Genomic DNA, 22,289 nt, shown 5'->3' with positions numbered 1-22,289 from the left:
GATTCTCCTGATTTTGCCTGATCCCAGTGATGGGTCAAGTAGACTTTTCCAAACAGGGATCAGTACATTACAGACCTTCCTCTTGGTGCCCCAATCCTCCCTCCATCATTTAACCATCAATGTTTTGCTCAGACATCAGCAACACACATCCACACAGACTATGCTTTCAGGTCCTGGGCTGTCAGTCTGGCGATTTCTTACCATTAGCAATGTCATCTTCCACAGTCTCTAAGCACAGATGTGATAAAAACCTGGCAGGCTGAAATTGGCCATTTTCCTTCTCTGCTGCTGGAAGAATCTCGCAGGAACTGCTTTCTTTGCAGACAGACTCTGTCTGTGCTCCCCGTTCATGAGATGCAGTGGCAGCACTTTAGCCCAATTTTAAAGGACCGAGAGCGTAAGCCAGCTGAGCAGCCTGGAGGGCAAGCAGCGAGCTCCTGTCTGCCTGCAAGAGCTGGTCTAACTCCGCTCTTGGGCTGCTTCTGGCAGGTGCAGGGGGCTCTTTGTGGCACCAATGCTGATACCGCTCTTTGAGGCTTATCTCAAGAACCAGCAGCAAGGCTGGACCTCAGAGTAGCAGAGGTTGCAGCCCCTTGCAGTAGGGGCAGAGCTGAATCCCTCACCTGGGGAAGATGGCAGGTCTGGAGGAACGTCGCTTTCGCCGTTCCTTACATCACAGGGGCAGGTCTGCGATGTCCCAGCAGACATCCATGCCCGCGGTGAGCGTGTTGCTTTGCTGATGTCTTCTCTCACTGAAAGGTACCTGACAGGGGATCAGTTCTCAAGCGAGTCCTCGCTGGAGGCGTACGCCCGCTGCTTGCGCATGGGATGCCGCTGTATTGAATGTGAGTACCCGGAGCCGGCACATCTGTCTGTGTCATCGCAATAGCTTGCGGTGGTCGGGGAAGGCTTTGCGTGGAAAGCAGGGCTGAAGGTTGACGTGCTAGTGGCAGCGTTGTCACCATGATGTGCTGAAAGGGCTTGAGGTCATTTGCTCTGTGGGACTGGGTGGTATGTGCCCGAGCTTTTGGTCCCCTAGAAAGATCTGGACTTGCACCTTGCTCCTTTATTAGCATCCAACGTGGTTCCCAGCAGCACTTAGTTCAGTCCATCTCATGTCTGTGTCCTGCCTGTATTCCAGCCTTTGAGCTAAGTTTACCCTGTGGGTCTCTTTCAGTGGATTGCTGGGACGGTCCCGATGGCATGCCGGTCATCTACCATGGACACACCTTAACCACCAAGATCAAGTTCTCTGATGTCTTGGTCACTATCAAGGAGCATGCCTTTGTCACCTCTGAGTGAGTACAGCAGGGACCTGGACTTCAGCTAGCAGAGCTGCCAGGAAGGCAAACAGAGGGTAGAGCCAAGCCTGTAGCAAAGTGAAGCCCACCTTTATCCAGAGATCCGGCAAAAGACCATGTGCCTGGGATTCGGTGGGAAGAAATCATGTCGTTGTGTGTCTCAGCCAAAGGGAGATTTGTCCCAGAAAGAAGTTGTGGGAGGGAAGGCTTTGGGTAAACTCCAATAGTTTGCCAGTCCTTCTCCACTCTATGCATTGCCAGCAGCGGTGGGGACACCTTGCTGTAGGGTGGTTACATTGAATGCTCAAGACAGCACAGATCGCTATTGATGCAAACTGCTCTTTGAGGGCACAGAGGCCAAGTCTTGAAGTGAAGCTCAGAAGGCCTTGGTTCCATCTAGGCACCGTGCTGGTACTGGTACTGACGGCTCTTTTCCTGCTCCCAGTTTCCCCGTCATTCTGTCCATTGAGGACCACTGCAGCATTGCTCAGCAGAGGAACATGGCTCAGAATTTCAAGAAGGTCTTTGGGGACATGCTGTTGACCAAACCAGTAGATATTTCTGCTGACGGCCTTCCCTCTCCAAACCAGCTCAAGAGGAAGATTCTCATCAAGGTGAACTCCCTTCCCCAGCAAGGCTCCTAAGTGGAGAGAATGGGGGCACATGGGGTGAGGGTGTGGGACCAAGGGGAGCTGCTTGCCTCTGCAAGGGCTTGACAGTGCCTGGGGTGGAAGTGGAGACATGATGCTAAAACCACCTGGAGACAAAGAGCTCTCTTCCTTCAGAGGAGCTGCTGGGAAATGAGCTCAGCAGCTGGGTGCTGCCTTTCCTGGGAGCTTGGGGGATGTTGGTATTTCTGCTGCAGAAATCACCTCTGAGAAGAAAGAGTGGGACTGTAGTGCCATTTGATAATCTCTGTGGTGTGGGTCTTACCTTGGCCCTTTTGGTCCTGAGGAACCCACTGCAGCAGACCTGGAGTTTTAGGGTTGTTCACCAGGAAATCCATGCTGCTTTTTGGGTGTCTGCTCCCTTCAAGGTGCCTGACCTACTCTCTCATCCCACAGCACAAGAAGCTGGCAGAGGGCAGTGCTTATGAGGAGTTACCCACGTCCGTAATGTATTCAGAGAATGACATCAGCAACTCCATCAAGAATGGGATCCTCTACCTGGAAGACCCCATTAATCACGTACGTCTCTCTCTGCCGCTGTCACCCTGGCCCCACTTTGTGGGCTCCATAAATGAAATGGTAGCTCCATAAGGCACTGCGTGGTGCTGGAAGGAAGGGCTGTGGTGCAAACGATCTAAGAGGCCGTTGGCCTATCCTGTTTCTCAGGAGTCTCTGAAGGCTGGGGGAGTTTTTATGCTGGCTCTCTCCTGTGCTTTTCCCTAGGCATCTCCTGTTGGCCCTTGTTAGAGGCAGAAGGCTGAGCTAGAGGGAGCTCTGGGGTGATGCACTGCAGCTGCTCTTGTGTAATCCGTATAGCCTGTTATCTGTTGCTGCAGTAAGTTCTAGTGATGGCCTGCATTTCTAGACCCGCCTGCCTCCTACCAAGTGCCTACACGCTTAACACACCTAAACGAGCATTCTGCTTTGTAAAGCTCTGAGCATTCATTTTACTGTGTGCATTTACTTGTACACAGTCCACTTCTTCAGCTGCGCTGCTTTGCTGAGGATCTGTCAGGCAGTCACACGCGAACGAAGCAGGTTTTTGGAAGATAGGAAAGTGCAATGGTAATGTCGCATAACCATCTCTGATATCCTCATCTCTGATAGCCCCTGTGCTGAATCCATGCAGAGTGTTTTCTTTTTGCATTGATTTGCTCTTCATTCGGTCATCTCCTTTTAATACGTGCTGGGGTGTTTGCAGTGTGATCTGCAGTCACTTTGTATATAAGACCTATCACATGCTGGTTTTTTGCTATAAATCCACGCTTCGGATCTGGGGGATGTCTTGGAAGCTCCAGCGACTCCACTGAAATCAGTATTGCTGGTGACTATCCTTCACAAACCTGGTAGCCCCTCACTGCTTGTGCTGATCAGGAAGAGATGATCCCAGGGACGGGTGGTGGGCCAGCTTGGTGCTTCCTCAGGGGTCTCTTTGCCCAGAGTTTGTTTCCTTGCAGGAGTGGAACCCACATTACTTTGTCCTGACCAGCAGCAAGATCTATTACTCTGGGGAGACAACCAGTGATCAAGGAAACGAGGATGAGGAAGAGCAAAAGGAGGTGAGGGCTGCCTTGTGTGACAATGAGTTGTTCCCCTAGAGAAAGGACTTGACTGCCCAAGGGGCTGAGCATCTCCACTGCCAGCTGACTTCAGGGGGAGATCCTGTGGTGGAAAGGGTGGGAGCTGCTTCAGAAGCTCCCTCGTCCTGGTTGGAAGACCCCTGGGCAGAGCAGACTCCGGCACCACGAGCTGCCCTCAGTAACGCAAGACGGTGGCTTTTCCCCCTGCCAGGTGAGCAACAGCACCGAGCTCCACTCCACGGAGAAGTGGTTTCACGGCAAGCTGGGAGCGGGACGCGACGGGCGGCACATCGCAGAGCGGCTTCTGACAGAGTACTGCATCGAGACGGGGGCTCCCGACGGCTCCTTCCTCGTCAGAGAGAGCGAGACCTTTGTTGGAGACTACACCCTCTCCTTCTGGTGAGGGCCACAGGCGCCAGCCCGCTGCTCGGGGTTGCTCCTGGGGTAGTCTTCATCCTGACACCTTCTTCAGTGGTGGGGTCCCATTCCCCAGTGGTCTGCGAGCAGGTTTCTTCCCTTTTTCTGTGCCCCAGTATCACATCAGCTCACTGTGCCAGTGCAGAAGGGTCAGGTCCCTAGGGACCCTTGCATGATGGGTCTATCTGCGGGGCAGGAATACCATGTCCAGGCTGGAGCTGTGCCTGAGGCAGGTGCAGAATCTCCACAGATGACCCTGGTTTACCACCTCCCTCTTCTGCAGGCGCAACGGGAAGGTGCAGCACTGCCGGATCCACTCGCGGCAGGACGCCGGCAGCCCCAAGTTCTTCCTGACGGACAACCTGGTGTTCGACAGCCTCTACGACCTCATCACCCATTACCAGGAGGTGCCGCTGAGGTGCAACGAGTTTGAGATGAGGCTGACGGAGCCAGTGCCGCAGACCAATGCCCATGAGAGCAAAGAGTGAGTGCATGTTTGGGGAGGGTGGGCTGTGTCCGCTGGGCAGCTGGGACCCCGTGGGAAACCCTCCCAGATCTCTCCGCAGTCATTCCTTCCCTGCTGGAGCTCTCTGGTCCCCACTTGCTCCCCGTGGGGCTATCTGTGTCACAGCAGCCATGCTGGCCAGCTTCGTTGTTGATGGAGCTGGTTGTCGTGGAAGCTCAGTGCAAAGAAAGGAGGTACTGGGCTTGGTTGGGATGCCCTCGCCTATGCTGCATGTCACCAAATGGCTGTGTTGCTGCCTGTACCATAGAAAGAAGACAGCCCTGTTGCAGTGTTACATATATGATGATCTCTGTTCCCTGTCCTCCTTTTGAGGATTCAGGCAGCCTTTTGTGGGCTGGAGGGGAAACCGTGTGGTATGGCAGAAGTGTGGGATGAGCTGGATGCACAGAGACCCGTGCACAGTGACGTGTCTTTCCTGAAAGGTGGTACCACGCCAACCTCACCCGGGCCCAAGCTGAGCACATGCTGATGAGAGTGCCACGCGATGGAGCCTTCCTGGTGCGCAAGAGGAGTGAGCCCAGCTCCTACGCCATCTCCTTCAGGTGTGTCCCCGGGAAGAAGGGTGGTGGGCATGGGAGGTGGAGCTGGGATGCTGCAGTGTGTGAAAGAGCGGGAGAGGGGACATGAGCCCTGACGTGAGCCCTCCCAGAGCTCTTCTCACTCCTGGATGGCCCTGGATAAACCTTACAGCCCCTTGAGAGCCTTTAGGACCCTGCTCCTCCTCCCATCTCATGATGGGAGATGGCTGTGCTTGGCAGCCAGCCCGGGAGCACCTTTTGCTTGGGTGTCTTTATTTTGGCAGAGACCCTCTCTTGCCAGGTGCCAAGCAGCTTCTCTCTGTCTTTCCACCTGCCAGGGCGGAAGGGAAGATCAAACACTGCCGAGTGCAGCAGGAGGGCCAGACTGTGCTGCTTGGCAACTCCGAGTTTGAGAGCCTGGTGGATTTGATCAGCTACTATGAAAAGCACCCACTGTACCGCAAGATGAAGCTGAGGTACCCCATCAACGAGGAGACGCTGGAGAAGATAGGGACAGCGGTGAGTGTGGGTGGCCGTTGGAAGGGCTAAGCCAAAGGATGATGGATAGGTCTGTTTTGAGCTCGTGCCTTGAAGTCGTGTTGTGTGAGCCATCTCTGTGTTTTGCAGTCCACATCTCTTGGGGCTTCATGTCCTGTTGGAAATGCTTATTGGCTTGAGTGAGATTTATTGCTGCCCCTCTGACCCTGGTCAGTAGGGAGTGTGGGCTTGGGCATCTGTTTGCTGTGTGCAGCATCATCTTTGGTCTTGTGCCTTCCCTGGGGTGTTCTCCCTACCCCCTCCAAGGTAGGGGACCTGTTGCCTGCAAAGCCACAGTTGTCACCACTGGCCCTTTGCTTCCACAGGAGCCGGACTATGGAGCCCTTTATGAGGGACGCCACCCGGGGTTCTACGTGGAAGCCAACCCCATGCCCACCTTCAAGGTACGCTCTCACTGCTTGGCTTGAAACAACCTGCAGGGCCTGACGGTTTAGCAAGTGTCTCTTTATTTTCCAAGAGCTATATTAGTATGCACACTCATTTCTAGACCATGCAGGGAGACACACTCCAGGCTGAGCCTGCAGGTTCCAAGGCTGGGCTGCCTCTTGTTCTGAACTCTCCAAACTAAACCCATCAGTGGCTCTGGCCCAAAGGAAAGTGCCTGTGCGGGGCCATACCAGACTTGTGACCTCTGGTTTGGCATAAATGGGGGCCTTGATTTGTTCTGCAAGGGTCACTAGGGTCTGGCAGCCTCTTTAGCAGGGTTGGATGCTGTCTGCACACGACGTGCCTCACAGCCCCCCAGCAAACATGTCTGCAGTGGGAGGTGACCTCTCATCCCATGGGCTTGTTGTCTGTGTGACCATCTGCTGCCCGGCCTCATGGGACCTCTCCTCATTGCAGTGCGCAGTCAAAGCCCTGTTCGACTACAAGGCGCAGCGGGAGGACGAGCTCACCTTCACCAAAAATGCCATCATCCAGAATGTGGAGAAACAGGAAGGAGGCTGGTGAGTTGGTCCTGAGCCTCCTTTTTCCCTTGGGGACACAGTCAAACCTTGGTGTCACCATTCATACAAAGGTGTGTCCCCTCTAGGGTTCGGTCTGTTTGGGGATTGCCCACAAGTTGCACAGCCCCCAAAGCCTCGTGAGACCTAAAAGCAGATGATGGAGGAGCTGCCTGTCCCCTGTGACCCCCTGTCAGGATGCTCTGGGATCCCGTGGTGGGTCCTGACGCTGTCCCTTCCCTCTCTTCCAGGTGGAGAGGAGATTATGGCGGCAAGAAGCAGCTGTGGTTCCCTTCCAACTACGTAGAGGAAATTACTGGTCCCAGCAGCCTGGAGCCAGAGCGGGAGGTGAGCTTGTGCTTGAGCGGAGAAAGCAGGGCTGGTGGGGAGGGGTGCGTGTGCGCAGCCCTCCGTGCTCGGCCGCACTGCCCAGCGCCGTGCTCAACGCCATCCTGCCTGTGCTTCATTCCCAGCAGCAGCTGGATGAGAACAGCCCCCTGGGAGACCTGCTCGGAGGTGTCCTGGACGTGCCCTCCTGCCAGATCGGTGAGTGCCAGGGAGGGATGGAGGACTGGGGGGTATTACAGCCCTGTCGCGTGATGTTTGCAGGTCTTCTGGGCCAAAGGGCTTGGGTCTCTGTCTGTCTCGAGGCACCCCTGTGCCTGCTGCAAGTGAACACCAGTCTATGGTGTGTGCTTGCCGTGTGGTGACGTGCTCCGCTGCCGCTCCCGGCACAGAGGATGCCTCGGGTTTGGGGCTCAGGCACGTCCCTGCAGCCTGAGTACAGCCGAGGAGTACCCGGGGTCATGCCGGGGAGCCGCTCCATCATGCCTTGAACCTGCTCTCAGAGGGCAGCCGCCCCACGGGCAAGGGAGCTCAGACCGATTTTGTAGGCTCCTTCTTTTCTGTAAGGATTTGTCCTGCCTTGCATACGTGTTGTCCAGCCTCCCTGCCAGGCTGCCACAGGTTCTGGGGCTCCTGGGCGCTGGCTGAACTGGGTCCAGTCTGCAGCTCTCTGCCATCCCTGTGCTCCCCAGAGGACACTGTGCTGCTGGTGGCTGTTCCCCCCCGGGCACTTCAGGGCACAGAGAGAAGAAGATGCAGGAGTGGGAGGAAGAGGGCATTACAAAGGCCCCATGAGGCTACTCAGGCCTCGCAGGATACACTCTGCATCCTCACCTGTCGCTTCATGGGCTCCTTCTGCTGCCTGCAATGGCCAGAAGTGGGAGCATCTCCTCTTAGCTGAAGAGTCCCGGGGCAGCCATGAGACTCCCTCAGTATCTGTCCTCTCCTTTCCTCCCTCTGTGGTGTGAAGGACTTGGTTCAGCGTCTGCTTGTGACCTTGCCCTCTGCTCCCTCTCCCCACACAGCCATCCGCCCCGAGGGGAAGAACAACCGCCTCTTCGTCTTCTCCATTAGCATGGCCTCAGTGTCACGCTTGTCCCTTGATGTGGCAGCCGATACGCATGAGGACTTGCTGGACTGGGTGAAGAAGATTCGGGAGGCAGCCCAGACGGCTGATGCACGGGTGAGTCTGGAGAGCCCTTGGCAGGGGAGGCACCTCCTTGCCAAGTCCTGGATTTTCCAGGAGCTGAGGAGCAGGTGGAGGTTGGTGGGGGGGGTGGTGAGATGGCAGCCTGCGACAGCTGGCGGAGCAGTCACAAAGATGATAAAACCAGCGTAATCTTTGACAATTAGGACGAGAGGAAATGGCCTCAAGTTGTGGCAAGGGAGATTTAGGTTGGATATTAGGAAAAATTTCTTTACTGAGAGGGTTGTCAGACATTGGAATAGGCTGCCCAGGGAAGTGGTTGAGTCACCATCCCTGGAGGTATTAATAAAGCGCGTGGACGGGGTACTCCAGAACATGGTTTAGTGGGCATGGATGATGGTTGGACTCGATGATCCTGAAGGTCTTTTCCAACCTAAATGATTCTATGATTCTATGATTCTATGATATAGCAAGGGGTGGTGGCCACACATTGTGGCTTGAGAGGTTCAGGCTGGACATCTGGGAAGATTGGTCCATCGGGAGGGTGTCGCAGCCTCAAGAGGTGGGGGATCTCCATCCGTGGAGGGTGGCAAAGCTCAGCTACAAGGCCACAGCTGCCCTGTGCTGGTACCCGTGCCAGTACTTCAGGCAGGAGGTAGGACCCACCAAGGGCCCTTCCCATGGGCACTTTTGTGGTGTCCCCCCATGCAGACCCAGCAGACCTGCTAGTGGTTCCCACAGCGTGAGCAGGAGCGGCCACACCAGGCCAGCACTGCTGTTGACCACAGTTGGTGAGCTGGGTTATCCAACGCTGCTGCTCCCACCTGGCCCTGACACCTCTCTCTCCCTCTCTTGGCAGCTCTCCGAAGGGAAGATGATGGAGAGGAGGAAGAAGATTGCCCTGGAGCTTTCAGAGCTGGTGGTCTATTGCCGACCTGTGCCCTTTGATGAAGAGAGTGAGCATCTGCCGGTCTGGTGGCTGCCGCAGGCAGTCATCGTGGTGTCAGAGGCCCCACGGTGTGCCCCGAGGTGCTGCTTTGGCTAGATCTCAGCAGAGGGCAGATGTCCAAAGCAAGCTGGAACGAGTTTACATTAGAGCTCTGGAAACGTCCTTCTCCAAAGGGTGGAAGTTCCCTTCCCCATCCCTCTCTTGCTGGGATATGTCACCATCCAGAGCAGCTGCTGAGGGAGTGGGGCTGGGGAGCATCATGCCCGATCACCGAGAGTGGTTTTGACACTTTCAACCATCGGTGTTGGGCACCTGGCAAATGCCTGCAGGGTCAGAGCAGGGCTGCACAACCTGATGGTGACTGAGCCAAGGGAGGAGAGGATGGTGTTAGGAAGGGGCCTGGGATGGTTGAAGCATCTAGAAAAGGAACGTGCTCCTGGCTTACACTGTGCTGTCTCCTCCCAGAGATCGGCACAGAGAGGGCCTGTTACCGAGATATGTCCTCCTTCCCCGAGACCAAGGCAGAAAAGTATGTCAACAAGATCAAAGGCAAGAAGTTCCTGCAGTACAACCGCCTGCAGCTCTCCCGCATCTACCCCAAGGGCCAGCGTCTCGACTCCTCCAACTACGACCCCCTGCCCATGTGGATCTGCGGCAGCCAGCTGGTAGCACTCAACTTCCAGACCCCAGGTGAGGGCAGCAGGCGGGGAAGGTGGGCAGGCTCCTGGGTACCCTGTGCCTCCTCCCAGCCACCTGCCTGCAGCCCTGCTAACCCAATCCTGGCAAACAGGGGGTCTAGGAGGGGGTCCGCAGTCTCCATGCCAGGTGCAGGGAGCAGGACCCCGTGTTCATGTCCAGGCACGTGGTTGCCACAGGGGGGATGTGCTAGATTGATCCCGGCTGAGCCAGGAGGTTGTGAACGGAGAGGAAGCAGGGAGTTCCTCCAAGGTGCCTGGCAGCAGGCAGAATGGGCAGGAGACGTACCAAAGGGGACAGTGCAGCCCCAGCCCTGGGATCACCGGCTGGTTGCAAGGGTCTGAGTCAAGCTCGCTGCTCTGCTCACCTTCCCCCAGGTTCCACTGCTGCTCCTGCTGTGCAGTCCAGCCCTCCCCTTCCCCTGGCCCTTGCCAAACCCTGCTGTGAGCCTGTTCAGCTCACCAACCCACCAGAAAACTACCTGCCTCTTTTTTCCTGCTGGCTTTTTCATTCCTTTTGTGAATTCAAGCATCTCACAGGGCAGTTTGGCAAATGCTAGAGCCAGCACAAGGAAAGCTGAAAGGAGAGGGAGGAAAAGAAGGGGGTGACCCATGGAGCACTGGGTAGTTGGGCAGATTGTGCATGAGAAAGTCACCCCATGGCCCCAGCATCTGGACAGGCTGCAGTGAGGCCATGGCGCACGAGGCATTGCCAAGGGATGGGCCAGGTCCCCTTGCAAAGGGTTTCACACGAGGCACCGATAACACAGGTGATGTGGCTTGTGGAAGGGGCACAGGCTCTCCTCCCTCCATCTCCTGCCTGTGTTCTCCAGATAAGCCCATGCAGATGAACCAGGCCTTGTTCATGTCCAGCGGCCAGTGTGGGTACGTCTTGCAGCCAGCCAACATGCGAGATGACATCTTCGACCCCTTCGACAAGAGCACGCTGCGGGGGGTTGAGCCGCTCTCCATCTCCATTGAGGTCAGTACCTCATCCCAGTGTGGGGGCAGATCCACGCGGTTATACCGAGCTTGGGGTGATATAATGGTTTTTCTGGGTTCCTGGCCTCTGTCTGCAGCTGCTCCTCACCAAACCCCTCAGCCCCTGCCTAAGACCTGTCCCGCAGCGCAGGCTTGGAGAGCGCTCGCGGAAGGGGGAGACCCATGGGTGCTGCTGAGGGAAGAGCCACCGACCTCCCTGGGCGCCTGGAGAGGAGTAGCAGGAGCATCTGTGGATGCTCCCCCCGGGACCCCTCCCGCCCAGGGCCCAGTGCCGGCAGGTGGCATCCACGAGCCGCAGAGGTGGCATCCCTGTCCCCGGAGCTCGGCTGGGACTGCGCGGGCGCAGGATGGCTCCCAACGGGGTAACACAAGACCTGTGCCTCGTCCCCTCCTTGTCACTGGGTTGCTCCAGGCTCAACATTACTGACCTTGCTGTGTCCCCTTCCTTCCCGGGACGATGCTTGAGGTCGGAGCGGACTATTCAGCCCATTTCTGTGTTGCGCTGCTGGTGATGATAAGAGGATGGGGGGCTGCTGGTGGGGGGTACCGGAGGATGGACTGTGGACACCCGTTGAATCTTTTTCTTCCCATGTGGCGGGACTGAGGCTGGACCGTTCCTGTGTCAGCTCACGGAGCTGCACAGCAGAGGCTCTGCAGGGGTATGGGACAGCTCGCCAAAGCTCCTGGAGGGATGGGAAGGCTGTGGCTGTGCCAAACCAGATGGCTCTTATGTTTGGACCAGTGGCTGTCCCACTAGCCTGTACAGGCATCCGTAGTGGTCTCGCAGCTGAGCAGTCGGCAGCTTCCTTTGCAAGTCCCTTCAGCTCAAGCAGACCTTGGGGAGGAGGCAGCGGGAATCCTGCCTTTAGGTGCTCACAGGTTTCTGACAACTTGCACAAACTGCAGCTCCTCTGAGGCCCCTTCTGTTTTGGAGTGATCCCACCTCAGAGAGCCACTGCCCTGCTCAGGGAGGACACCCCATCGTGTCCCATCTGCACCATCAACCGCATATCCACTGTCTCCCTAAAAATCCCTGTCTATTTTCCAAACTCTTCCTGTATCTTGGGATGCAGCTGCAACCGGCAGGTGTCAAGAGTCACTGTGCTGTAGCCTGTCCCTGTCTCCTTTAAGAGATGGGCTCAGCCTTTTGTCCTCTGGCAAAACTGCCCGATGTCCCCACCAAAGCCAGCTTTCACGGATGGAGAAGCCGTCTCAAGCCCAGCATGACTCAAAGCACATGATCCAGCGTTGGCAGCGCGTCCTTCCCCTGCAACAGCAGCGTGCCGACAGCACGCTGGAGTGACATATGGCCACTGGCAAGAGGGAGCTGAGATTTCTTTCTCCTGCAAGGAAGCAGGTTGTCATTTGAGTTGAGCACAGACTGCTTGAAAAGGAGGCAGAGCAGCAGCAGAGAGCAGCTCCTTTTCGTCCTCAAGCCCAAAGCAGGAGGCCCGAGAAGTTTCGGCAAAGAAGGGGGTGTCCAGCGTAGCTCTCCAGGCGGGGGAAGGCGGCTTGGCTTGGCAGCCCAGCTCCAGCTTGGCAGGCTGGAGGAGGGATGCTGTGGTCCCAGCCCTGGCTGTGCAGGCGGCAGACAGGAACCTGGGGCAGTTCAGCTGCCTTTTTTTATGGCTTACAAGTCAAATTGGTGATTGGTAACACCATAGCAGCTTCCAGGGGTGGGAGCTGTTTTTCTCCATAAGGCAGGCAGGGCTGGGCTGGCTGTCAGTGTTTCTTCTCTCTCCAATTAGCAGAGCCAGGGTGATTTATTTGGAAAGAAAATGTCGTAGTACGCAAACAAACGTTTTTCCTTTGCTCCTGTCTCTTACCAAGTCTCTCCTGCTTCTGCCCAGGTCCTGGGGGCCCGGCACCTTCCCAAAAATGGAAGAGGAATCGTTTGTCCTTTCGTGGAGGTGGAGGTGTCCGGGGCTGAGTATGACAACGCCAAGCAGAAAACCGAGATTGTGGGTGAGTGGGTTAGTGAAGGGAAGGGAGAAGGATGCACCACCACTCCTGACCATGGCGTGAGCAGTGGGCACTGCAGAAAAGCCTGGCCCTGGAGTGGGGGCTGCCCCCACGCTGCCCCTGAGCTCAGCATCAGCCGTGGTGGGCAGCAGGGGGGCACGGGGCTTGGCGGGGGGGCTGCCCACTGACAGTGGTGTTTTGTGACTAGCGGACAATGGCCTGAACCCTCTCTGGACCCCGAAGCAGTTCCACTTTCAGGTCAGCAACCCTGACTTTGCCTTCCTCCGCTTCGTGGTGTACGAGGAGGACATGTTCAGCGATGAGAACTTCCTGGCTCAGGCCACCTTCCTGGTGAAAGGCTTGAAGACGGGTAAAGCGCTTGGGGAAGTGGCGAGGGGGGGGGGGGTGTCATGGTGGTCTTCACCAGTTTGCTAATTGCATCCTTAAGCCAGGAAGATGCTGAGTTTCATGGGAGGACGCTGTCAGTCCCCAGGCTGGCTCCGTCCCTCCTGTACCCATGCCAGGTCACATCCCCAACCAGGTAAAGGAAGCAAGCAGCACTTTACTAACATCCCTCAGGGCCGACTGCCGCTTGGGGGGAGCTGGGGGGGGTTGGAGAAGGCCCCCTTGAGTTCTGTGCCGGGAGACTGACACGTCACTGGCTATGCTGAGAGTGATGCCGGGGCTGTTTCTGCCGTAGGTTTCCGAGCTGTACCCCTGAAGAACAACTACAGCGAGAACCTGGAGCTGGCTTCCCTGCTCGTCAAGATAGACATTTTCCCGAGCAAGGTAAGGCTGGGTCACGCACAAGAAGGTGACTGTGCTGTAGGGCTGAGGAGCGCAGGCAGCGAACCCTGCCTGGTGCTGCCCGCTGTTCTGCTCTGCTCACCTCCGCGGTGGCATGGCTCTGCACTGCTAGCAGGTCGGTGCAGCGAAGCTCAGCATTTGTGGCCTGGCCTGAGTGTGTGCAGGATGCTCAAGTTTTCAGCATTGTACTGTTGTGATGCATGGAGGGCTGGCAGGATGGGAAGCACCAGGCTCGCCTCCTGCAGTGAGCCGGGGCCTTTCAGGCAGGGTCCTGCCTGGACTGCATTTGACTTGCCTGGATATCCCTTCGGCAAAAGCTGAAGGAGGCAGATTTGCTCCATCTCAGTTCCCATCTGCGCTCCGGGGAAGTTATAACTCAGTATCACAGAGCCCGGCTCATCCATGTTGGCATAAGCAGAAGGCAAGGCTCCTTCAGAGACAGATGTTTCTTTTATTTCTTCATTTAAAATGATGCTGGTGGGAGCCAGCGATGGTTGTTAAAGACAGAGCAGCTGCGTGTTGCAAACGCTGAGACCCCATGAGCCCTGGACACCCTGCGTGGCAGCTCACAGGGCAGCCAGGGCCCTGCATCGGGACTGCCTTTACTACAAGACATACACTTTAAAATCCTAAGCTGTTTACTACTGTATTTTTTTTTTCTGATCCAAGCAGGAGAATGGCGAAATAAACCTCTTCAGTGCTTCAGCCCTACGGGAACGAGCAGGGGATGCTTCCAATCAGCTGCTGGCAAGCAGAGGCAGAGAGGGGTCCTTCGATTCGCGGTACCAGCAGCCCTTCGAGGACTTCCGTGTGTCGCAGGAGCAGCTGGCTGACCACTTTGAGAGCCGGGAGCGAAGGTATGCCAGTGCTCTTTGAGCTCTTCCCAGCATGAGACACCCCCCTCAGCATTTAGTCTCCTTGGTGGAGGCAGGTAAATGCAGCCTCCCAATAACCCAGAGCAGATCTGCACCCTTGTTTGCTGTGTGGAAGCCCTAAATCTCAGTATGAAAGTTGTGCCAGTTCTTGGGGGAGTCGCTGCTTTGGGGTCTATGGGAGTTGGGTGGGACAAGGAGCTGCCACCCTGCAGCCGGTGGCTCTTTTTCCCGGCATGGGAGATGTGCTGAGCCCCTGCTTTCCTCCCGTGGGGCAGCTTTTGATATGGTGTCCCCTCTCTCTGTGCCCCCCCTGCAGGGTACTGCGGAGGACCCGGGTCAACGGGGACAACCGGCTGTAGCCCATTCGGCGGGCGAAAGCACCTCCAGTGCTTGTGAATCTCACGGCACGCTGTGAACTGGTTTCTATGGAAACGGCACTGCTATGGCCTACTTTCAGGCAGCTTTTCCAGTTTCTCTGCTGAAGTGTGTTCCAGTGGAGAAATAAAAAAAAAAAAAAAAAAAAAAATTGGAAAAAAAAAAACCAAACCCAAACCCTAACCAACCCCAAACACCCACCAACCTTCACCACCAAGCCCTTAACAAAGCACATTGGTGCGTACAGCCTGCCAGCCGCCAAGGTGAGAGACGAAACTGTCTATTATCGCAAGGAAAGAGACCTTAAAAAAAAAAAAAAAAAAAAAAACCAAACCACAAAACCCCAACCAGCCCTCTGCCGCTGCTGCTCTGCCCGTATTCCCGGAGATCCCGCTCCTGCGCAGCTGCCGGAGGCCCTCTGCAGCCATCCTGTGCTGTACCTGTTCCCAGCGCACCGGGCAAGGGGGGACTTAAGTGACCAAGGCAGTACATATCTCTGTCCTGGCGGCATCGCATCTACCTACCTGTATAGCCACTGCCTATGGGTCCAGTAGTGAAACTCTACATTTACAAGGCCGCTCTAGCTTTAAATGACAATAAAAGTGTCAGTATTACATGCGTGGTGGCTCAGGTGTCTGGCGGTTTGCCCTCCTCCAGAGGTGTCTGGCTGGTGCTGGGTGGAGGAAACTGGCCTGCAGCCCTGCCTGGGGTGGGGGGACTGCACTGCTCCCTCCTTCCTCCTGGCTTTAGGGAGTTTGCAGCTACTGGGGGAAAAAAACTAACCAGGAGCAGCCGCAGGTTTAATGTTGTTCACTCAAAAGGATAAAACAATGCTGACCATGATTTTTCTGAACCGGGCTGGGGACAAGCAGTTACTCGAGGCTGCAGAAGGGCTCTTAGGGTGGAGGTATCTGAGCTCCGGCGCATTGCTGGGACATTCACACATGGCCTTACCCCACGGGTAAGTTGTTGCGCTTTTAAAACAAACGGAAGGGTTGTGACTGAGCATTCCTCGCTCCCAGCCGAGCAGCTGGGGTGCAGGCCACAGCCGTCCCCATGCATGGGGCAGCTCTCGCTGTTGCGTACTGGTAGGACCAGGCGTAAGGGCATCACCATGGGCTTCCCCTAACCCCAGTGCAATCACCAGTCAACTCACATTCGTCTTTTACGCTCTTTATTTAGGAACAACCAAAAATGTCTGGTTTCATTTCAACAAACTGTACAAGCAAGCTCTTCCCCTCGCCCACCCTCACATCCACATATACAAAAGGAAGGGAAACTTGCCGTTCACTTCTCAGAAGTGGCATTGTTGCTACAGGGAGTTCTTGCCCTCAGAATAAGAGCAGGTAAAGTCCATAGCAGGTACAAGCTACCCTAGCCCTAGTAATAGCCACAGCCCACAACCACAGGCAGCTTCACTTTTTTTCTCTTTAAAACCTTTACCAAAAGTAAAAACTATTTCCTGTCTCACACGATTGCCAAGGTGACCATCTAAAATTGTGGTCTTAAAAAAAAAACACAATAATAACCCCACTGGAACCCCCCACACCTCCCCGGTACAAAGACGGTTTACACAGCAGAGCCCTTGCTCTGCTCCCTAGCTGCAAGGCCACCCTTATGAAAGGTCCCGTTGCAGCTACAATTACATTTTCCTTTGGATAAATCCAAGCAAAAATTCCAGGTCATTCAGCACCAGCATGATTTCTAAATAACAATAATTAAAAAAAAAAAAAAAAAAAGAGACCCCCATTAGGCTGACTTTGTGGTCTGCTGAGAAACAAAGTGATCAACACACTGTTCCCAAAGTCTCTCTTTTAGTGCAATGTTAGTATGTGCAAGGGGAATCACAGCCACGTACCCATAACACCACCAGGAGCCAGATGGGGCAGAGAGAAAGTGCAATTTTAGCAAGAAGTTTTCTATGCCATGGATTCCTAGCCCAACCTTCGCTAGCACCAGTAAGAAAGAGTCCTCCTAATACCACCCTTGATCAGTACAGGAAAAAAGTGGCTTTAACTGTGCCATCAAAATATGGCCAGCATCAGCCAACAGAGCACTCTTTACTGGAACAGGCAATAACAAGAAAACAAAACAAAAAAATAACATAAATCACTGCTTAGGTAACAGAGCTCCCTTGCTCTGCTCTAAAGTTTTGTAATGCCAATCCAGCATTCCTGGCAGGGACCACTGCCAGTAAAATATACAGCAGAAACTAAACTTGAAAGAAAGGAAAAAAAAAAAAAAAAAGGTATAGCTTGCAAGTTTCTCATCCCCCCCTCCGTTTGTAGTGTTGCCTCATCTTACCCTGCTGCTTTTGTGATCAACTGAGAAACTACAACAGAGGTTACTGCAGTGAGCTGAATCACATCAGGCCACTGGTTGATTTGAAAAGAGCGAAGCCAAAATTATCTGGGCAACAGGAGAGAGAAGTTTATAAGCATTTTAAATACTATCATCAACTTGACAGGAAGGTGCAGTATCATGTTAACTTTCTAATTTGTGCCTAAGTGCTGAAAATCATTTTTCTCTTCTGATTCCCAGCATCGCAGCTTCCAAACATCACCTTCTGATCAGGTTGCCTCTATAATGTCTTTAAGAGACGGGCTGCAGGGAAAGCAGAATACAATACATCTACCCGTGACCAAAAATTGTTGCTTTTCATTTAAAACAACAACAAAACAAAACAAAACCCCAACTGGAAAACCAGCCTTCTACATCCTCTTTTTCCTCCTGAACAGACAGGGGACACCTAGCAAAAATTAACCAAGCAGGTATCTTGCAGCTCCAGCTTCTGTGCAAGTGTCACCTGGGCAGCTTAAGGTTCTGCGTTCAGCTGTGGGCTGACTACAGGATTTCTCGTCACAGCTACCAGCAAGCTACTGCTTTTGCTGGTGGCTTCTGGTGGTGATCAATGCAAACCCCTGGCAGGGAGGGGACATGCAGCTGCACTAATACCTGCAGCCGGAGCCCTGTGGGCATACGCTGACCCCTGCATGCCATGCATCGAAGCAAGCACCTGTGCCCATTCCTCTCACCATGGCTGTGGGCCTGATGTGCAGCAGTGCTCAGCTCTCAGGCAAGTTGAAATAGGAGCCTGTAAATCATGGTTTGTTTAGTGTTCTGCCAAAAAAATATGAAAAAATATGAAAAAGGAATGATTTCCAGGATGCTAATTAAGGAGCTGAAAAAAAAGCTACCCAAATGAAACACAGAGCCATGTCTAGAAATCTCACAGCAGGGCCTGCTGATAATGAATAAAGTAACTCCGTTCCTTGCATGAGGAGGACCAGCAGCCCTTTACATGAGCAAGCCAGGTACGGCACAAATCAGGGTTTCGGGTTATTAAGCAATTGGATTGTGCCCTTAATCTAAGCCGTCTCAGAGACATAAGTAACAAGATTCACATGGATTAAAAATGATGGTTACTACTGTGCCTGTCAAGCCCAAGCTCACACACAGCGGATGGAGGTGAAGAATTTAATTCCCCTTCCTTACTGATGCTGGCTACACAACCTCTATCTTACACCCCTCCTTTCAAGTCAAGATAAGTCATCTTTGATTAGATGATGATAAATATTCACACACTGTAGAATTGTGGTGACACTTCCTCTTAACACCAGAAGAGCTGCTGCTGGGACTGTCAAGCCACCTCTCAGTTTTTCCTTTCAGTTTCAGATGCAAACACATTTCTAATGTCCTGCACCAAAACCTGAGTCTATTTGGAGATGACACCTGCCTCTCCTCAGCTTCAAAAATGATACAATAGGGAAACAGAGGACCACAGAGCTAAACCCTCAAAAATCTTCAGCTTATACTTTCATGGAGATTTCAAGTCAACTAAAAAATGCAGATAACAAGGAATGTAAGAGTTAGAAAGGGAACTCGATTACTTTGGGGTTTTTTTTTTTGTCTCTAAATCTTACCCTCCCCAAGCAATGGGGCTTGCCAGCCCCATTGCCGCATCTGAGGGGAGTCTGCATGGAACCACTTTTTAAAATTCCTCCGACCCAAAAGAAAGAAAACTCCTGCTGTGCTTGTATGAATGCACGGAGACAAAGCTCAAAAACCTCAGCAGCTTCCAACCCTCAAGGCTGTTTTTTCTGTGTACACCGGGAAATTCTCCCTCCAGCTCACAAGACTTCTCTTTTCAATTTTTCTGGAAAACTGGCCAAATACAATCCAAGTGCAAAAAATTTCAGCTAGTGCATGGAAAAATGGTTCGAAGGGACCAGTTCATACCATAGTCCTTAAGCATTTCTGTAGATGGAGCGGGGATCACTCTTCCAATTAGCCATAGGCCTTTAAGTGTACACCAAAAATCCCACAGAAAATCACCTTGAATGGGCAAACTACACTTCCAACATATTTATATAGCAAGTAGTTAGTAAAAGTGTACATTTTTAATGTACATCTTAATGAAATAAAGAATCAATGGCATATCTGAACTGTATATATGTGTACTTAAATAAACCTGCATGTACATAGACACTAGAGAGTAAATTGACCTACCTGTATTTGTTCTCTGAAGGTAACACTGTACATACACTCATACTCTCGGGCCGCACGACTCCCAGATCTGTTCCCTCCAGCTCTAGGACCACCCAGATTCTCCCGTCACCTGTGACATTTTGGGGTGTGCAGGATTGCACCCGCGAGGGTGAACCACCGGGGCTCTGGCTGTCTTCGCAGTGCAGCCGCCCCTGCTCTCCCAGAGGAGAGCCACAGGGATGCTGCCCGGCTGAGCCAACACAAGCCCAAGGTGGGACGGCTGCCAGTTATGCCTCCGACCACGGCATGACCAGCAATAGTGCTTCTAAAGAGAAAGACATTTAGGGAGCCTGGTGTCACAGCAGGGTGCTTGGGGTCGACTCCACCCCTGCTCGCAGCATTTTGGGGAGGGTTCCTCTGACTGCTAAGAGATGGTTGCAGTGAGGGTGTCTGCATCTGAGCGCGTCGCCCTGGCTCTCTTTAGGGCGCAGGTCATCTCCTTCTGAAGCAGATGCTCAGGCTTGGCCGCAGGGGTTGCACCATGTGCCAGGGGAGCTACGTGAGCTCAGGCGCAGGCACCCACCACGTAGGCACATACCGCCAGGCGAGAGGAAGCCCTCTCTCTTGCAAAGCACTGAGCAGACAAAATCCCTCCTAGTAGTTGAGCAAGGCAGCCTCTTAAAGAAGAGACAAAGAACGAACTGGAAAAGCAAGGGCAATTAAAGGTAGAAATCAGACACCATCTTTGGAAGAGGTTCTGAAAGAGCTTTTTCGTTTTTAAACCAGATTTTTTTGTAAATCTCTGGATCTGATCCTTTGGGGCTTGCTACCCACCCTTCTAATAAATATCATTTACCACCAACAATAAAGTCTCCCACATTAAAAGCTCTCACTAAATAAAAACCTTCTACTGAAAAAGCTTGGCTGAGTTAGCTTGGCAAAAATAAGGAGCTATGACTACTCTCCATAAATACATCAGCGGATAAACACCAAAACCTATTTAAGTTAAAGGACAATGTTGGCTCCAAAACAAACCAGGAATGAACCGGCCACGAATTAATTCAAACTAGAAATTTAAATAAAGTTTCTAACCATTCAAAGGCAGTGAAGTTCTGGAATAGCCTTCCAAGAGCAAAAGTGAAGGCAAGACATGGAACCAATTTTGAACTGGGATTTGATTAGTTTGTGACAGAATGATCTGACACAGCATTTGGCTGGACTATTCAGCTCAAGAGTTTCCCTTCTAGACCTTGTTTTCTATTAGAAGAGAATATTAAAAAAATCTTTAAGTAGTTGCATCACACAGCAACCACCCAAGACAACATGGGCACATTAAAAATGTACAGGTACCGGGAAGCAGGAAGGTTAACTGCGAAATTTATTTTACTGTTTCTCCAGAACTATTGCAGATGGACTGGAAAGAAAAAAAAAAAAAGGAGGGGGAAAAGAGAAAGGGGAATAAAAAAAAAAAAAAAAAAAAAAAAGACTGGAGCAAACACTTGAAGTTACCAGCACTGCTGCAGGAGGATCTGTCATGTAGGGCTGCAAGAGGGAAACTTCCTGATTGCAGAAGAGCTGCTGCCTCGCTGATCCCTTGGAGACAACAATGACTTGAACCACTCACAGCAATGCTGCGTATTCTCTGCGTTTGTTCTCTGAAGAACAGCTTGTTCTCTCTGAACAATGAAAAGGATTCCAGGTCAGTATGGAAAAATTATTATGTGCTAGTTCTCAGTGATTAAAGGGAGACTTGGAGATTTAATAGCCTGCTACAGTCAGTCTCCAGGAGTGCAGGGCAAAATATTCTAGCCAGCAAGGGACAAATGACACCAAACTCCATCTCCTGGGTTGTCTGTGTCTGGGAACCTGTTACTGGAGAGTATGCAACGCTAAATCTAACCTCATCTGTAGGGATGAAAATCTCACTCAACTTCCACCGGACTTTAATGCAAGACTGGCAGTTTTCGTCTCAAATACCTTTCCTTTCCTACCACACACATACACACTTGCGTGCCCGCAAAGCCCTTCATTGCCAGGGCTTAAGGACCAGAAAGAGCGGAGAGGATATATGCAGCCATGCCAACCTTTAGAGAACAAACACCTTAACGGACAGATGAAAAAAAAAAAAAAAAGGAAAAAAGTACTGTGCCATGATAGTCCATATCTAAGCAATGACCTTGTTTACACAATGTCTGAGATTCGTTATGCTTGTATAGGCAGCTGTAGGCATCGGTATATGAATATGAAATCTGAAAGTCTGTCCACTGGAAAGCAAACAAGAGCATCCTATTTCCTGGGTGCGAGCTGAGCCTCCGCCTCCGCCAGCTCTCAGCCATCTCCTCGGCTGGGCCACCGAGAGCTCTGCACTAAGTAAGTGCCCAGTTTTTGCACGCGCGCTCTCTCGTGTGCTGTGCTCAAAGGTCTCATTTATGGCAGTGCTTTATCACCATGTGCTGCTCCTGAGGTTTGCATCAGGCCGGCCCATGGGTTTTTAAAGACCAAAAATTTCTTCTCAAGGATAAGAGCAGATCCTCCAAAGCTGGTGGTTTGAGTTCAGTCTGTTTCTGAAAAAGAACACAGGCGTCAGAGATGCCCTGGCTTGCTGCAGGGGCCTGTAACCCAGGTGGGGTGCGGGAGTGCCTCGGGATGGGCAAAATTGGGAGCCTTGGAGTCAGCTGCGGAGAAAGGCCAGCTCCATTCAGAGGGGCCAGGAAATCTAAAAGTCCTCACGGGAGTGGAGCTGGGCTTTGGCCAGTGGCAGGGCTAAGGCGGGACGCAGCCCGTGGCAGTCTGAAGCTGTGCACCCTCACTGGGTACATCCTGCCTCTGTGCCACGGGGCGTGACGGGACCACCTCGCTCTGGGTGGCATAAAGCCCCGCTCAGAGGGTGCTAGCAGGGGCACGGCCATTGCCCTGGCACAGGCACAAAAGCTGGCCCACCACCCTTCCCCAAACTATTCCCGCTGCAATGCCTCCCCAGCCCACTCCTGCAGCCGCTCCCCAGCAAGGTGCGCAGGGCAGCACACATCCAGACCTCTCAGCTGCAATAAGGGCAGGGCCCCATTTAAACCCACGCTCCATCTCCTCTGCATTAGACAGGGCAGGGAAGCAATGAATTTTAGTGGATTTTTT

At 53.1% G+C, this 22,289-nt stretch overlaps 2 protein-coding genes across 11 annotated transcripts in view; one reads left to right on the top strand and one right to left on the bottom strand.

Moving 5' to 3' along the window:
- PLCG1 (phospholipase C gamma 1) overlaps positions 1-15,283 on the top strand; it is a 50,566-nt gene extending 35,283 nt beyond the window's left edge. The window contains exons 11-32 of one of the 4 annotated variants that reach the window (XM_030008551.2): positions 760-845; positions 1,178-1,298; positions 1,747-1,915; positions 2,366-2,488; positions 3,427-3,528; positions 3,761-3,948; positions 4,250-4,450; positions 4,915-5,034; positions 5,349-5,529; positions 5,874-5,951; positions 6,412-6,515; positions 6,764-6,860; positions 6,989-7,058; positions 7,883-8,040; positions 8,864-8,960; positions 9,419-9,643; positions 10,482-10,630; positions 12,501-12,615; positions 12,821-12,982; positions 13,313-13,401; positions 14,092-14,276; positions 14,611-15,283. In XM_030008551.2, the coding sequence (XP_029864411.1) occupies positions 760-845; positions 1,178-1,298; positions 1,747-1,915; positions 2,366-2,488; positions 3,427-3,528; positions 3,761-3,948; positions 4,250-4,450; positions 4,915-5,034; positions 5,349-5,529; positions 5,874-5,951; positions 6,412-6,515; positions 6,764-6,860; positions 6,989-7,058; positions 7,883-8,040; positions 8,864-8,960; positions 9,419-9,643; positions 10,482-10,630; positions 12,501-12,615; positions 12,821-12,982; positions 13,313-13,401; positions 14,092-14,276; positions 14,611-14,653 (2,863 nt within the window). In that variant the 3' untranslated portion in view covers positions 14,654-15,283. Of the gene's footprint in view, positions 1-759; positions 846-1,177; positions 1,299-1,746; positions 1,916-2,365; positions 2,489-3,426; positions 3,529-3,760; positions 3,949-4,249; positions 4,451-4,914; positions 5,035-5,348; positions 5,530-5,873; positions 5,952-6,411; positions 6,516-6,763; positions 6,861-6,985; positions 7,059-7,882; positions 8,041-8,863; positions 8,961-9,418; positions 9,644-10,481; positions 10,631-12,500; positions 12,616-12,820; positions 12,983-13,312; positions 13,402-14,088; positions 14,277-14,610 lie in introns of all 4 variants that reach the window. The other 3 variants (XM_030008548.2, XM_030008549.2, XM_030008547.2) reach the window with 3 other exon arrangements.
- Positions 15,284-15,826: 543 nt separating this feature from the next.
- ZHX3 (zinc fingers and homeoboxes 3) overlaps positions 15,827-22,289 on the bottom strand; it is a 51,615-nt gene continuing 45,152 nt past the window's right edge. For 5 of the 7 annotated variants that reach the window (XM_030008552.1, XM_030008553.1, XM_030008554.2 and 2 more), the window contains one exon: positions 15,827-20,833. In XM_030008552.1, the coding sequence (XP_029864412.1) occupies positions 20,778-20,833 (56 nt within the window). In that variant the 3' untranslated portion in view covers positions 15,827-20,777. Of the gene's footprint in view, positions 21,722-22,289 lie in introns of all 7 variants that reach the window. The other 2 variants (XR_003922645.1, XM_030008557.1) reach the window with 2 other exon arrangements.

Source organism: Aquila chrysaetos, chromosome 3 (genome assembly GCF_900496995.4).
Source record: "Aquila chrysaetos chrysaetos chromosome 3, bAquChr1.4, whole genome shotgun sequence".
In the NCBI taxonomy this organism is placed as follows: Eukaryota; Metazoa; Chordata; class Aves; order Accipitriformes; family Accipitridae; genus Aquila; species Aquila chrysaetos.
Note: the sequence above shows the minus strand (reverse complement) of the source record. Positions and strands in the feature narration are given on the sequence as shown.